Source organism: Halichoeres trimaculatus, unplaced genomic scaffold (genome assembly GCF_033239565.1).
Source record: "Halichoeres trimaculatus isolate MK-OKI-2021-1 unplaced genomic scaffold, fHalTri1.1 fHalTri1_scaffold_2, whole genome shotgun sequence".
In the NCBI taxonomy this organism is placed as follows: Eukaryota; Metazoa; Chordata; class Actinopteri; order Labriformes; family Labridae; genus Halichoeres; species Halichoeres trimaculatus.
This window is the reverse complement of record NW_027437180.1, coordinates 4,276,645-4,291,750: the sequence shown is the minus strand read 5'-3', so window position 1 is coordinate 4,291,750 and position 15,106 is coordinate 4,276,645. Positions and strand designations below refer to the sequence as shown.

At 41.2% G+C, this 15,106-nt stretch overlaps 6 protein-coding genes across 6 annotated transcripts in view; 3 read left to right on the top strand and 3 right to left on the bottom strand.

Annotated features, from left to right (window-relative positions):
- Positions 1-15,106, top strand: part of LOC141810945 (NLR family CARD domain-containing protein 3-like) — a 482,659-nt gene that overhangs the window by 119,721 nt on the left and 347,832 nt on the right. The window lies entirely within an intron of this gene.
- Positions 469-879, bottom strand: LOC141806247 (histone H3). The gene has a single exon (XM_074691641.1). It carries the CDS (start codon positions 877-879, stop codon positions 469-471), a length of 411 nt encoding a protein of 136 aa, XP_074547742.1.
- Positions 1,179-1,568, top strand: LOC141806426 (histone H2A). The gene has a single exon (XM_074691959.1). It carries the CDS (start codon positions 1,185-1,187, stop codon positions 1,566-1,568), a length of 384 nt encoding a protein of 127 aa, XP_074548060.1. The 5' UTR covers positions 1,179-1,184.
- Positions 5,263-5,723, top strand: LOC141806615 (histone H2B 1/2-like). Its single transcript, XM_074692226.1, has one exon. It carries the CDS (start codon positions 5,266-5,268, stop codon positions 5,632-5,634), a length of 369 nt encoding a protein of 122 aa, XP_074548327.1. The 5' UTR covers positions 5,263-5,265; the 3' UTR covers positions 5,635-5,723.
- LOC141805991 (histone H1-like) lies at positions 6,938-7,559 on the bottom strand. Its single transcript, XM_074691225.1, has one exon. The coding sequence runs from the start codon at positions 7,550-7,552 to the stop codon at positions 6,938-6,940; it is 615 nt and encodes a 204-aa protein (XP_074547326.1). The 5' UTR covers positions 7,553-7,559.
- Positions 10,201-10,568, bottom strand: LOC141806905 (histone H4). The gene has a single exon (XM_074692619.1). The coding sequence runs from the start codon at positions 10,566-10,568 to the stop codon at positions 10,257-10,259; it is 312 nt and encodes a 103-aa protein (XP_074548720.1). The 3' UTR covers positions 10,201-10,256.

Below are 15,106 nucleotides of genomic sequence, written 5' to 3'. Positions count from 1 at the left end.
GAAAGTATTTACTGCTTCTTGGACAAAACCTCATTAGAACATAAAACAATTCAGTTATTGCAGAAACATTTCTGCTGTAGTCATAGTTTTCAATTAGAAATTGAAGACTCATTGCAGGAGTTACAAAGCACCACTGTGTGGCAGCATTGGGCTGTTTCGTGGAGCGGTGCTTAGGACGTGTGGAGGAGAGCTCTTTTCTGCCTCCTTTACCTGTATTAACTGTTTGTTCAGCGTTGGAGTTAATACCTTTGATTTAACATTAAGTGAAAATGGGTTAGAGTTCATTATTAGTTGACCATAGTAGTTCACGATGCTGAAATTGTTCAATGATTTTTTTGTTGCATTTTGAATGTCTTTGTGACAATTCCGTTTGATTGATATTTTCAGCAGGATTGGGCTCTCTTGTTGGTGTGGTGGCTCTTAAAAGAGCCTTTGTGTTGTTGTTATTGTTATTGAGCTGCAGACAGTTTAAGCTCTCTCTCCACGGATGCGGCGGGCCAGCTGGATGTCTTTGGGCATGATGGTGACTCTCTTGGCGTGGATGGCGCACAGGTTGGTGTCCTCGAACAGCCCCACCAGGTAAGCCTCGCTGGCCTCCTGCAGAGCCATGACAGCAGAGCTCTGGAAGCGCAGGTCGGTCTTGAAGTCCTGAGCGATTTCTCGGACCAGGCGCTGGAAGGGCAGCTTGCGGATGAGCAGCTCGGTGGATTTCTGGTAGCGGCGGATCTCCCGGAGAGCCACGGTCCCGGGCCTGTAACGGTGAGGCTTCTTGACGCCGCCGGTGGCCGGGGCGCTCTTCCGGGCAGCCTTGGTGGCCAGCTGCTTCCTGGGAGCTTTGCCTCCGGTGGATTTCCGAGCGGTCTGCTTGGTTCTTGCCATGCTGTCTTCTTTCTCTGACTTGGAGAAATATATGAAGCTGAGCGGAGCCTTGCTGCTCTTAAAGCGGAGGAGCGGCTGTGAAACGGTGACGCTGCTTGAGACCTCCGGCTGCTGATTGGTGAGAGGCCGCTCCTGGAGCTCAGCCCCGCAGAGGAGGGGGACAGAGCCCCCGCCTCAGGCTCTGCTCCAAGCCTCTTTACTGCTTGGTGCGCCGGGGAAATGCGCGCGCTCTCAGCCTATATCAGGGGGACTTTGAGACGAAGGGGACATTACTTCTCTGAGTCCAGACTCACGAAAGACTAAGCATGAGTGGAAGAGGCAAAACCGGCGGCAAAGCCAGAGCTAAGGCTAAGACCCGTTCATCCCGTGCCGGGCTCCAGTTCCCCGTGGGTCGTGTCCACAGGCTGCTGCGTAAAGGAAACTATGCTCAGCGTGTTGGAGCCGGTGCCCCCGTCTACCTGGCGGCTGTGCTGGAGTACCTGACCGCTGAGATCCTGGAGTTGGCCGGAAACGCCGCTCGTGACAACAAGAAGACCCGTATCATCCCCCGTCACCTGCAGCTGGCTGTGCGCAACGACGAGGAGCTCAACAAGCTGCTGGGCGGAGTGACCATCGCTCAGGGCGGCGTGCTGCCCAACATCCAGGCTGTCCTGCTGCCCAAGAAGACCGAGAAGGCCGCCAAGAAGTAAAGTCCCATACCTGACTGCTAACAACACAAAGGCTCTTTTAAGAGCCACCCACCTCCACCAGAGAGACAATTTCCTACCCAGAGTACCAGAGAGTCAGGGCTTCACTGAAGAATGCAGTCAGACAAACTCATAAGTAATCCATTGAGATTAATAGACCTACACTGATCACTGATCTGCGGCTAATTCGGTTTCATACATTTTGAATTGATCTAATAATGTTCCTAAAAAGAAAACATACAAATTTCAAAGGTTCCCACTAAATTCCATTGTAAATTTATTTGGGATGTTTTGGACCTATGGAAAAGAATCTATCTAAAAAAAGATGGTTGGTGCCGGGCAAAAAAAAGAAAAAGAAAAAAAGTACATACTAATTACATGGCATAGCAAATAAAAAACACACTTACTTCAAAGAAATAGCACAGAAGCACTCGGGTCATTTTGGACCCATGTTGTGCAATGAAAGGGAAGTGGTTCAAAAAGTATTTTTATTCAAAAATTAAGAACAGAAAAACGAAAAGAAGTAAGAATTATGTTTGAAAATAAACAAATAAATAAAAACTTCACAGAGAAATTCCTCAAACACCGATTAAAAAAGAAATGAGTAATTGCAAAGATATTGCACATAAAGTTCAGTTCAGTCACTTTGGACCCATGAGGAGCATCAAAGGGCTACTTAAAGACTAAATAGTAAACAAATAATCTTATAATGATGCATTTTACTGGTGAAGTCATCCCTGTGCTTCTTCAGGTCACAAAATAAACAGAGAGCAGGTTTTCTTCAGGTGAAAGTTTTTTTAAGCAGGTTAAAAACACAGACAAAGCTCTGTTACTGTTGTTAATGTTTGGGTTATTACAGTGCACATGTTCAGACACACAAACAGCTGTTAGAGCTGACTGACAGATGATCCAGAGGTGATCAGCTGACGCCATCATCACTAAAAGATGTTGCTTCATATGACCCTTTTTTTAAACACTGAATCTTTTACCCTTCCTCTTGTGTTAGGGTCGCCGCCGACCCGTTTTAGTTTTTAAATGCATAAAAGAATCACTTAAATTATTTTTATTGCATCAGGGCTTTTTGACTTTGTCAGGAACCTTGATTTCAACAAAATTCAACAAAAAACATTTTTTTCACTACATTATAAAATGCTCTGGTTGAAATGATATCCTTTGTAGTGTTAGGGTCGGTTTTGACCCGGTTATAAAAATGAGATTACAAAGCAATTTTTAGAGCCAAAATAGAAATCCTAAGTGTACTGTCAGCTAACACACTTAGAGCCACCTCCTCTCCCAATCATGTGAGCTTCAGGCAATGCTCATTTGTCCAGTATTGATGCAAGAAAAAAACAAAACCAACAAAGATGGCATGTCCACCATGTCAGGTCACTTCACTCATTTGACTTGCAGAGGGCACATCCCCAATTTGCAGCATACAAAAATGAAAAGAAGGGTCATGGTGCGTGAAACTCTAGATTCTATTTTTGGAGAAAATGAGGAAGAAGACACAGATCAGCATAGCGATGCAGAGGAGCAAGTTTCTGAGGAAGAGGAGCATATAGAGTAGCAGCCAGAAGACACAGACACATCTGAGTCTGATGAGGAGGTCACTTGTGCTGAGGCTGCTCCTGTTGAACTTTGCAAGACAAAAAATGTAGGATCTTTTGGAGTTTGGTACCTCAACATGCAAAGTAATAAATGATTTCTAATGGTTTTATTGGTTTTTATTTGTTTCAACTTCTAAATTAATATTTTGTGTTATGATGTGTTCCGTGTTTCAACATGTTCATATGAAAGTCCTATTGCTGACGTTTTTTGTTGTTTTTTCAACATCTATGTTGTTATGGGTTGAAAATGAGCCATAACACCATAGATGTAACATCTATGGTGTTATGGCTCATTTTCAACCCATGACAATAGTTAATTATTTTAAAATGAAAAAATAAATCAGGCAAATTGATTACAGAGATGTGTTCTATACCCCTTAGTAATATTCAGGGAACACAACATCCTTTCATTCATTCATATGATTCTCTTAAGGTTAATTTTTCTTTTTCTTTTTTTTTTTAAATTGAAATCAGGAGGTATACTTGTAAAAAATGAGCCCAGAGGCCCACAACAAAAATATTAAACACAACATGTTCATGGATATGGGAGCCTAACAAGGTAAGCAAGAGATGAGGAAAGAACTGATGATAAGTTTTTGTTTTGTATTTTAAAGCTGATTTAAGACACGGGTGGAAACCGACCCGTTAACACCGGGGATGGTAACAGAAAACTAACACAGGAGGAAGGTTAAGATGATTTTTAATGCTGTATTTTTTGGAGTTTGAAGTTTCATAAAACTTTTAAAAACTGAATATTTTGAGACATGATTTTCTTTTACACTGACTCTAGTAACACAGAACCTAAGGAGAACGTCAGCCTGTGGTGATCTAAAGGTTAGAACCAAATCAGGATCTAACCTTTAGAGACGTTCCTCTTGTTTACACTGAAACCTAACAAAGCCTGATGTTCCCTAAACATTAAGGGACCTTAAAGTTTTTGTTTGATCTGAGAACAATGAGTAACTGTAGTGCCACAGTGTAATAATCCTGAGTGTGGCTTTGGAAACTAGAGGATGGATAAACATTTTCTTCTTCATCATCATTCATCTGAAAATGATTATCTACACATTACCATGGATGCTTCCAGAGTTTGGACCAATGTTGCTTTTAGTTTTTTAATTTTATTTCTATATAGCTTTAATATTCAATTCGAAATACACTCTGTCATATGAAACTACAATATGAAAACTTTTAATATTTGTTGTAATCTCAGTGTCCCTTAAACACTGTGTCATACTTTTGTAGAAAATATACTAAAGACAGGCTTTAATATAAAGTTCATACCTGGGGGAAAACTGAAAAAAAAAAAAAAAAAAAAAAAAAAAAACAGATAATCAGTTTTATAACAGAACACATCTGATTCAGGATTTAAAACCAACTGCTTAATCAATTCGAAGTTTTTCAACATTGAAACCGAATCAAAGTAAGACAAAATAATAGGTGCTAGAAATATGAAGTGTTTTTAAAAAAAATGTACAAAGTCTGATTTTGATGCTGAAAAATAAAGCAGTGTTAGAAATTCACATTCAAACCCTGATGGCACAGAAATAATTCCATAATTTTGGATGTTTAAGTGCTTGTGTTTTTCAGAATGTGTGCTCAACGCTGGGGAAAAGTATACCCTGATTATTAGTAAGAATTTGGAGCTGTATGTTGGAGTGATAAATCTCAAATAAATCAGACCAGATAATAATCTGACAAACTGAACAAAGCTTTTATCACAGGAGGAAAATGATCTCCAAAGCCTTCTGTGCTTTCTAAAAGTCTGCTGCAGCTGCTGAAAACTTGCTTTTCCTTTTTTCAAACTCTTCTTATCATTCTCTGTCCTGCTTTTACTCAGAATCAGGACACGAAGACAAATCACTTTGTCAGGACGCACAAAGAAGTTTGGCGCACGGCGCATTTATGAAGCGGGAACCGCGCAAAAATTTGAGACAAAGCCGAAACCTCCCCCCTCAGTTCGGACCCCAGTCCAAACCCCAGTCCCAGCCAATCCTCAATGAGCTGCAGCACGGCTTTATCTGCATGGAGGAGCCTTTAAAGAAGCGCCCCCGGCGGAAGCTTCTCGTAGTCCGAGTGAGCAGCTAGCAAATATGCCTGAGACAGTGAAAGCGCCCAAAAAGGGCTCCAAGAAAGCCGTGTCGAAAGCCACCAAGAGCGGCAAGAAGAGGAGGAGGACCAGGAAGGAGAGCTACGCCATCTACGTCTACAAGGTCCTGAAGCAGGTCCACCCCGACACCGGGATCTCGTCCAAAGCTATGGGCATCATGAACTCGTTCGTCAGCGACATCTTCGAGCGCATCGCCGGTGAGGCCTCTCGTCTGGCTCACTACAACAAGCGCTCCACCATCACGTCGCGGGAGATCCAGACCGCCGTCCGCCTGCTGCTGCCCGGTGAGCTGGCCAAGCACGCCGTGTCCGAGGGCACCAAGGCTGTGACCAAGTACACCAGCTCCAAGTAAACAGCTCTGCTGACAACACCACCCAACGGCTCTTTTAAGAGCCACCCACTCACATCTAAAGAGATCCTTTCACCAATGAAATTAATAAATATGAGTCAACTTGTCATACATGTACCCATAGTATTGATCGATTGACGATGCTTTTAATTTCCTACGACCTCTTATGAGTAAACGCTCAGTGAGGTCATCCGGATTTGTGTGGATTTGGAGCTTACATCCGGGTTCGTATCAGTTCATTATGACAACTACTCATTATGGTGATATCCCATAAATGAAGGCCACATTAGCATAGCACAGTTTGCTCCTCAGGGCTGAACTCTGCTCTATTACACCTTCAATGAGGATCTAATCCGAGCAGCGTGCTCAAAACCAAGCTGAGTTAACTATTGTCACATATATCTGATGTAGATCAGTCTTCACTGCTCACATTTCTTAGTCATTCCTGAAAACTTCAAAGTTCAAATAAAGGTGTAGAACATATGCAGTCTTTTTCTGCGTGAACCAGATTAATCCCTCTAATTTTAATTTTATTCAAATGATCAGCCCGTCATCAAGCTCTGCTCCAGCCTGATAACGAGCCATTCATCTGAATCAGGTGTGCTGGAGTAGGGTAACATCTAAAACATGCAGGGCAGGGGGGCCCAGGACCGGATTTGAGAAACACTGCACTAAATAATCACTTTTTTTTTTTTACATTTACACTATCCTACCTGATAATAGATTCATCAAGTTGATAGTTTTAAAATAAATAAATAATAAGAAAAAGGAAAATCGATGTTGATATTCATTTGTATTATTAATACTGAATCCAAGCCCAAACATCCACTCAGCCCACACAGAAATCAAATGTTAAGAAAGGAGCTGGATTGGGCGGGAAAAGCGCGGACATGGCAACCTTGCTGAGTTGTAATAAAATCATGATTGTGATTCACATAGCCCCTGGAAAATGATCTCAGTCATGACCTAGTTCAGATTAATACTTGTTGCTGCTGTGTTCTTAAGTAATCAGTGGCCGCTGACACCAAGCGTCTGATGATGACATTTCCAGTATCAGTCACTCTCTATCTGCAGTACGATCTCTTTGGACATTATCGCTTATTTATAATCCACACCCATTGAGACTCACTTCTTCAACAGACTAATGCAAAACACAAACAAAAAGGGTTAGGGTTGGGAGCTGCATTGAGCGAGAAAAAAGCGGACATGGCAACCTGTGCTGAGCAGGAATACTCATTTAGTGAGAGGTGTATGGCTCTTAAAAGAGCCGTTTTGTTTCTTAATTAGATGCTAAGATGATAACAGCTCACTTCTTCTTGGCTGCTGTCTTCTTGGCTTTGGGCTTGGCCACCTTTTTAGCGGGGGCTTTCTTGGCTGCAGGGGCCTTCTTCGCGGCCTTCTTGGGGCTCTTAGCGGGCTTGGTCTTTTTGGGACTCTTAGCGGCCTTCTTGGGGCTCTTTGTTGCAGCTTTCTTGGCCGCTGCGGGTTTCTTGGCCTTCTTCGGGGTCGCTGCCTTCTTAGCGGCCTTGGGCTTCTTGGCAGCTGCTGCTTTCTTGGCTGCAGGCTTCTTGGCTTTAGGAGCGGCTTTCTTTGCGGGCTTCTTGACCTTCTTCTCTGCCACCTTCTTGTTCATCTTAAAGGATCCGGAGGCCCCAGTTCCCTTGGTCTGGACCAGAGTTCCCTTTGCCACAAGGCTCTTGACAGCGGTCTTGACGCGGGCCTTGTTCTTGTCCACATCGTATCCTCCGGCAGCCAGAGCCTTCTTGAGAGCAGCCAGCGACACGCCGCTCCGCTCCTTGGAGGCAGCCACGGCTTTGAGGATGAGCTCGCCCACGCTGGGGCCGCTCTTGGCCGGCTTGCTGCTCTTCTTCTTGGCCGCTTTGGCCGGAGCAGCGGCGGGAGCTGGAGCTACTTCTGCCATAGTTTACTCAGTTCAGTGAACGCAACAGGAGACGCGAGGAGGATTCTCTGGGTGTAGAGTTGATAAATCCTGAGCGGGAGGCTGTCCTTAAAGCACACATGAGAACCGTAGAGACTCAAGCAAGCAGCAGCTCGTCCACCCAGTCTGAAAGTCGGACAACTTGTGTTTTCTCTTTCCCTAAAAATGCTCCAAACAAAATGTTGTTGGAGAGATCGAGGCTGATTGTTAAAGTAGGAGATACTGGAGCTTTTCCTCTTCACACTGAACTCATGTTTGTCTCTCAGGTTGTTGAGCTTTTGTTCAGGGAGACTCCAAACATCACAGATTGATCATGGTGATAGCAGCTGCTCATCGACTTGTCCTTCTCTTTTCTTTAATAAATTCATGTAAAACGCATCACAACTCAAATACCTCCGCCTTTTCTGTTATTTACAAGTTTATGTAGAGACACAACAGCAGAAAGGTCATCTACTGGTCGTTGTTTGTTTAGAATATCACGTTTTGAGGAAGCAGCAAACACACAGATGTAGGATGAGGACTGTACAGTTTCTCACAGTGATTGAAGGTGACTCTTTGGACACTCAGGGTAAGAAATAATTGATTCAATGTATAATGTATGTTTGTGTTCACTTCTTTAACTGGACCTTTGTTAAGGCAGAACATCATGGACAAAGTAAGTGACGTTTTTAATGATTTTCTTTCTTTAAAGTGGACATATCATGCTTGTTTCTCCTTTTCACTATGCCAGACTAGGATGCCTGTAAAGCATTTCTGTCCTCAGTACAATTCATTTAGGTCCTCCATTGCCCCACAATAGCAAAAAATACAATATGTCATTTTTTTTTAATTCAGGGGGTGTAAGGTCTTGTTTTCAAATTTATTAGATTATATGTACGTATTAAATCAGGGATACGCATGGTGTGTCCCCTTTCAACTCTGAACTGGTCCAGAAATGGTCTCACAAATTTTGGCAAAATGTATTCCATATTTCAAGCATTCAATAAAAAGAGTTATCAACTTTATGATTCATTTTTATTTCACCCCACAATTGTCTCTTTCAGCACTTGAACAAAAATATTATCAATTTCATATTTTAAGTTGTTTATAACTACTTTGTTTCAGTGGTTTTCAGGTATCCTGGTCTGAATTTCTTTCACTTGTGGATCAAACAAATAAAAGACTAAAAACAGAAAACTGTGTCTTTTGTCCAGATCTGAACTTTATAAAGGTTTATATTAGCATTCAATAAAATGGCCACAGTTATATGTATATATATATATATATATATATATATATATATATATATATATATATATATATATATATATATATATATATATATATATATATATATATATATATATATATACTATGTTATTTAATTTGTCTGATCATCGTAGGTTACGTTATGTGATCTATGTTAACAAATGGGACATTGAAAAACACTATTTTTCATTTATTTGTTTTTAATTCAAAAAGGAAAAAAAACAGTATTTTGTATTTAAATTTGTATTTAAATTTAAAACTGAATATCAAAGGGACACAGATATCTTAGCGGCAATGTTTTGTCACAACACTTGTATAAGCTTGAAGTTTGCTGCCTCGCTACTAAATGTATCCATCTTGAACTTCAGACTTTTTCATCTGACACCTTTGTGAATGATCTATAGATAACAATAAAGCAGAACAGTCCTCAGGCTTTTATTCAAGAAGAGCTGAACTGCTATCCCTGAACAACAATACAGGTGCTGCAAGACGATTGAAGCAGCTTTTGTAGCAGGTACAAAGGTAAAATGGCCCAAAGACAAATAGAAAGAAAAAAAAAGTGTAACACATAAGTTTAGAAATAATTTCCTAAATATTTTACAATAAATATATAAATAAAACATATACACCAAGGACTAATTACTGACCCTGGTGTTGTGTCATGCTAAGAAGATGCAGCTCTCACAGCAGCTTTCTCCAGAACAGCTGACTCCCAGTGTGTGAGAGCTGGCCCCACACTTTCTTCCTTTGGTTGCTCAGCTCTTACTCAGTCACTCAGCCTTGCTCCTGGTACTTTCGTTTTTATTGAGGCATGACAGCAGTGCTTGTGAGGATACAGTATTGTACCCAGACGAGTAGCAACGAAGGGGACACTAGGGGTCTTGTCTCCACTCAGGGAGAGAAGGCACCTGTGAGGAGGACAGCATGTAATGTTGCTTAATGCAAATTAAAGAGACACCTGCAAACAAGCACCTGAACCAGCAGGTGTCTATTTCTGTGCTTAGTGTGAAGAGATTTAATTTTACCACAAAAGTAGCAATTGCAGCACAAATTTCCTGGGGAAAGTAGGGGACTTCTTTGAGAAACACTGAATGAAACAGGGTTAATCAAATCACCAGTCATATCTACCAGGCTATGTAAAACCATGAGGCTACAAACTGTACCATTTTAGGTGCAGAGCTCAGGAGCTGTGAGAGCCCGCTCTTCTTTAAGAATAGAGATTTAAAAAAAAAAAAAAAAACACAACACTTCTAGTAGTGCAGAACTGTTCATTGCTGCGAACATCACTTCTTCTTGTACACCAGTCTTCTTGTCTGTGCAAAACCTCATTGAACAATCGAAGACAATACTTCAAAATGAAGAATTCTGCTCTTCATGGAATAAAGTGGGTGGCCCTGAAAAGGGCCTTTGGTTTTCTGAGTTGAGAGGTGTCGATGGTTTAACCTCCGAATCCGTACAGAGTGCGTCCCTGTCTCTTCAGAGCGTAAACCACGTCCATGGCGGTCACGGTCTTTCTCTTGGCGTGCTCGGTGTAGGTGACGGCGTCACGGATCACGTTCTCCAGGAAGACCTTGAGCACCCCGCGGGTCTCCTCGTAGATCAGACCGGAGATCCGCTTGACTCCGCCACGACGAGCCAGACGGCGGATAGCGGGCTTGGTGATGCCCTGGATGTTATCACGGAGGACTTTACGGTGACGCTTAGCGCCTCCTTTACCGAGTCCTTTTCCTCCCTTTCCTCTTCCACTCATTTTCGTTAGTCAGATGCGGCACACGATATGAAGCTGAGACAGACTGCTCACAGCTTTGAACACTGCATGAGGACGTGCCAGAGCTCCAAGGCAGCGCCTTTCCTCTTCCTCCCTCCTTTCTTTCGTTCATGTGGATTTCGATGTTTCTGGTAGATCAGCGCCCTCTGCTGAATCAGTTTCTCTTCTGCTGCTTTTGCCCTGATCAAGATGAGCAGAGACGACCACACTACAAGTCGTCCGCATTTACAACCGACTCATCAGTCGACTTTAAAACGTACAAACAGCAAGATGGTGAAAACAGAGTAGAATCACAGTAGTAAGGGCATTTTATCCGATATTTGACAAATCTAGGAACTAAATTGTTACCAAGAAATTTCTTCACCTATGTGTTTCTAAAGGTGTCATGTACTAAAAGTTTGAAGTTCAACTCCTGTGGGAAACCTCTCAAAAAACTTCTCAAAGTTGGAGTACTGATAACCGATTTTCAAAAATTCAAAAGTGCTTAAATTGGACTTAAGTGACCTGTGAAGGGTCAAACTAGGGATTTTTCATGATTCTGAACTCATTGCAAACAATTATTTTTCAGCAAGGCAACTCCCTAGTGAAAAAACTCCCAATAACCCCCACTCACACATACCCTGCAGGGTACACTTAAATTAAAAAACAGCATTTTTTTTTAATGGTAAATAGGCCTAGTTTCTGTTCAATAGTGATTGCTGTAGTTGGTTGACATTCAAGTTAACATTAGCACCAGACATGCTGAAGTCATTTGGGTCCTTTTTCCCTGTTGATCATGGACAGACAAAATATCTACTGCTTTAACATCCGATAAGTATTATCAGCATTTTTTTAATGCGTTCCTTAGAAGTAAGTGATGTTGTTTGTTTCCTTATCTTCACAAATGTAACGTGTGCATTCTATTAGTTATTTGACTTTCATATATATTTTGTAAGAATGTGTTTCATGTTTGAGTTATATTTTGATGTTTTCAGTAATATTTGGTGTTACTGAGACATATTGATATTACAAAATATTAAATCTATATTTTCATTTTACTTTGCATGCTTTGATAGTCTAAGATTAGGCTATAATTGCAGTACTATGGATGAAGAGGTTACTCCAGCTCTGCTTTATCGTTTCATCTGTGGAGGCCCAGATACACCAGCTGAGAGGCTTATACAAGGAACTCCTAAAGGCTACTCTACTTTTTTGAAACATGTAGAAGCAGTTGGAAATGCTAGGATTTTGGAGCTTATGCAGGGGTATGACCAAGAAGGAAGACTTAGGTACCACAAAAAGTAGAGGTGCCCAATCCGATATTGATATTGGATATCGGTCCGATATCAGCAAAAAAACAAGTATCAGTAACGTATCGGAATGCATCTAAAATCTCCGATATGAGCAGTTTCTGTTACCCATTGGTTGATAATAAATGGGTCAGTTTTTCCTCATACCTACTGTTGCTGACTACTGTTCTTTGTTTGAATAATATCACTTAATCAAGCCTTTTCTAACATGACAGACATACTACAAAATAAGTAATAAAAGTATTCATGTTTAATGCTGATATCGTATCAGATTAATATTGGTATCGGCCAATACTCAATGCTGCTGTATTGGTAACGTATCAGACGTGAAAATGTAATATCGGGACATCCCTAACAAAAGTGTCAAAATGATTTGTACAACAAGTTTGTCGAGGTCACGAAGAAGTCAGCTAAAGCATCAAAGGCAGAGAAAGAGTCAGCAAAGCTGCAGCGAAGACTCTGAAAAACAGAGACGCTAGCTGATCTTTTCTCATGCCTTCACTGGGTGTGATACGGTTTCTGCTATCGCTGGCCATGGGAAAACAACTCTGTTTGACAGGTAATAATAATATTATAAATAATAATAATAATAATAATAATAATAATAATAATAATAATAATAACAATATATCATAATGAAATATTTGTATACTAAAAGGTCTGAAACAAACCTGAAGTGCTTTCTTTTGCAGATTTGCAGATTAGAAGCCAGCTGTGTAACTGTCTCTTCATTTTTTCCTCCTATTAATGACAAAGGAACAGATTAAATCTGTCCTGGGAGCTGGCCCACACGGTGACGCGTTTCGTGTCCTCCAATGTGCCCCGCTGTCCATTCTCCTGCTGCAGGGACAGCAGCTCTGACCGTCTCCACTACCGGGTCATTCCAGCACACTTTTCTGCGGTGTCTAGGATCAGTCAGACCAATCAGACGTTTGCCTCGGCTGCAGCACATTTAGAGGCTAGGAGAGGCGCTCATTTGATTGGTGGAAACAGCGCTCGGCTGTGTTAAACCCACTCATGGCTTTTCTCCTCCCTTTCTGGAGGCGTGGAGGCGTGGACGCGCACCTCTGCGCTCCTCTGCGCCTCTCTTGGCACTGCAGGAAACTTGCAAAGTGCGCCGGTCATGCCCTGTCCACACAGCGAAGGCCAGCACAGGGCAGGTGTACCTGCGCTTGCACCTGGTCTATGAAATTAGAGCCCTAGGTGTTCATGGTTATGAGCCAGTTCCCACTCTAGACCCCATAGCTCCTGAAGAGCTACTCCAGTTCACAAGCTGCAAATGCAATTCTTCTTGCAGTAACCGGCGATGCAGCTGCACAAAGGCGTCAAGTGCATCTTAGCTTGTATAGTCTGTAAAGGCATTATCTGCAAGAATGCCATTCATGATGGTTTTGATGATGACTCACATCGACACCTAAAGCATTTCAGAGCATGGATAAGTATTTGCTCTAATTATTGTGCTACTAATTGAAATAAATGCAACTTCATATGTAAATGCAAAGGTGGGTATGTCATTTTTTCCACTAAGGAATGGTTGTGGTGAAAAATAAATGATAGCAATCAACTCAGAATAATGAAAAACCACTTGTTTGACCGTTCACAAGTTACTTAAGTCCAATTTAAGCACTTTTGAATTTTTGAAAATCAGTTATCAGTACCCCAACTTTGAGAAGTTTTTTGAGAGGTTTCCCAAAGGAGTTGAATTTCAAACTTTTAGTACATGTTATAAGACACCTTTAAAAACACATTGGTGAAGAAATTTCTTGGTAACGATTTAGTTCCCAAATATTCAGATCTTTCCCTTACTACAGCCTCATACACACATCTGTTAGAAAGATCTGCGAGTGAGAGGATGTGTGATTTAGAGACAGCAGGGTGGTACGAGTATCTAACAAAATAAGACCATCAAAAAACACTTAATGTTAAAGTGTTTTTTTTTTTTTTTGCGTGGTTTTGATGATTATGATCACAAGATTGATTAAAACCCAATTATACACACTCAATGATGGATAGCAAACAGTAGAGAAACAATCATTGGATTTGCCATTCTTTATCTCTACCCACCTCAATAACGTGTTACAGCACAACTTCCTCATCAAGAATTTTCTTTTTCTATTTGTTCGATTAATGAAACAGGAAACTCTTGGTGGAACTGGTGGGTGGCTCTGAGAAGGTCTTCAGAATTATATATATATTTTGTTTAATGTAGCCAATGGTGGATGCTCATATAATGTGGAGATATGTTGATTTTAGGTTGTTTGTGTCACTGGAGCATTCAAAACCAGGAATTATTTCAGCTCAAGCTCAATATTGAGGTTTGAATTGTTCAGAGAGCTCTTCCTGGAGCGATTTTTAAAACTTCTTTGAGCAGTTAATCACTAACTTTTCCTCTTGTGAAGACGGTTAAACTGTTTCCATTGTACAGAGGACTGAATAATCATAAAAACCACAAAACAATAGAACCAACTGCCTTATATTACGTCAGACAAAAAACATTTTTTAACATTTAAAATTAACTTTGTGATCACACTCATGGGAATTAATGAGGACAGTTCAGGTTTACATGGTAAAATAGCATACAAGTAACTTGTAAATATGTGACAAGACACGTTTATTAAATCGCAAGCAAAAGCACTATCGCAATATTGTCCACCTAATCGCCAATCGCACCTTTTCCCCAAATCCTGCAGCACTAATCTACAGCCAGGTGATATGGTGATGGCAGACAAGGGCTTCATAATTAGAGATATCTTGCCAGAAGGAGTTTTATTAAATATCTCCTCTTTTCTTGTCAATGGACAGTTCACTCAACAGGAAGTTAATCACAACAAGTGGATCTCAAGTGCCAGAATTCATTTTGAGCGCTCCATCCACAGAATTCATGTTGACCCTTTAGTCAGTAAGCTTCCTGGCCTTTTATTTTTACACCTTTCTGCTCAACTTCTAGGCCTGATCTCAATGTGGATTCTGGGAGCAGACAGAAGGGTGTGAACAGGACCTTTTGGGGCGTTTCTCTCAAGCATAAATGTGTAGCTCAAACTATGTTTGAGGTCTTTCTTCACTTTGACCGCTTGCGTGTTGACTGACTTTTTTCTTTGCAAAGGAAAATAAAACCTTGCTGGCCGGCAGAAGTCTCTATTTCATTCATCACCAGAAACAGGAAAATTTCCACAACAACCCGGAAATGGGTGAGACGTCACAAATGCCATAGGACTTAACAACTGGATCATC

Excerpts from the sequence above, each read along its gene's own strand:
- LOC141806247 (XM_074691641.1), bottom strand. The coding sequence starts at position 879 with ATGGCAAGAACCAAGCAGACCGCTCGGAAATCCACCGGAGGCAAAGCT.
- LOC141806426 (XM_074691959.1), top strand. The coding sequence starts at position 1,185 with ATGAGTGGAAGAGGCAAAACCGGCGGCAAAGCCAGAGCTAAGGCTAAG.
- LOC141806615 (XM_074692226.1), top strand. The coding sequence starts at position 5,266 with ATGCCTGAGACAGTGAAAGCGCCCAAAAAGGGCTCCAAGAAAGCCGTG.
- LOC141805991 (XM_074691225.1), bottom strand. The coding sequence starts at position 7,552 with ATGGCAGAAGTAGCTCCAGCTCCCGCCGCTGCTCCGGCCAAAGCGGCC.
- LOC141806905 (XM_074692619.1), bottom strand. The coding sequence starts at position 10,568 with ATGAGTGGAAGAGGAAAGGGAGGAAAAGGACTCGGTAAAGGAGGCGCT.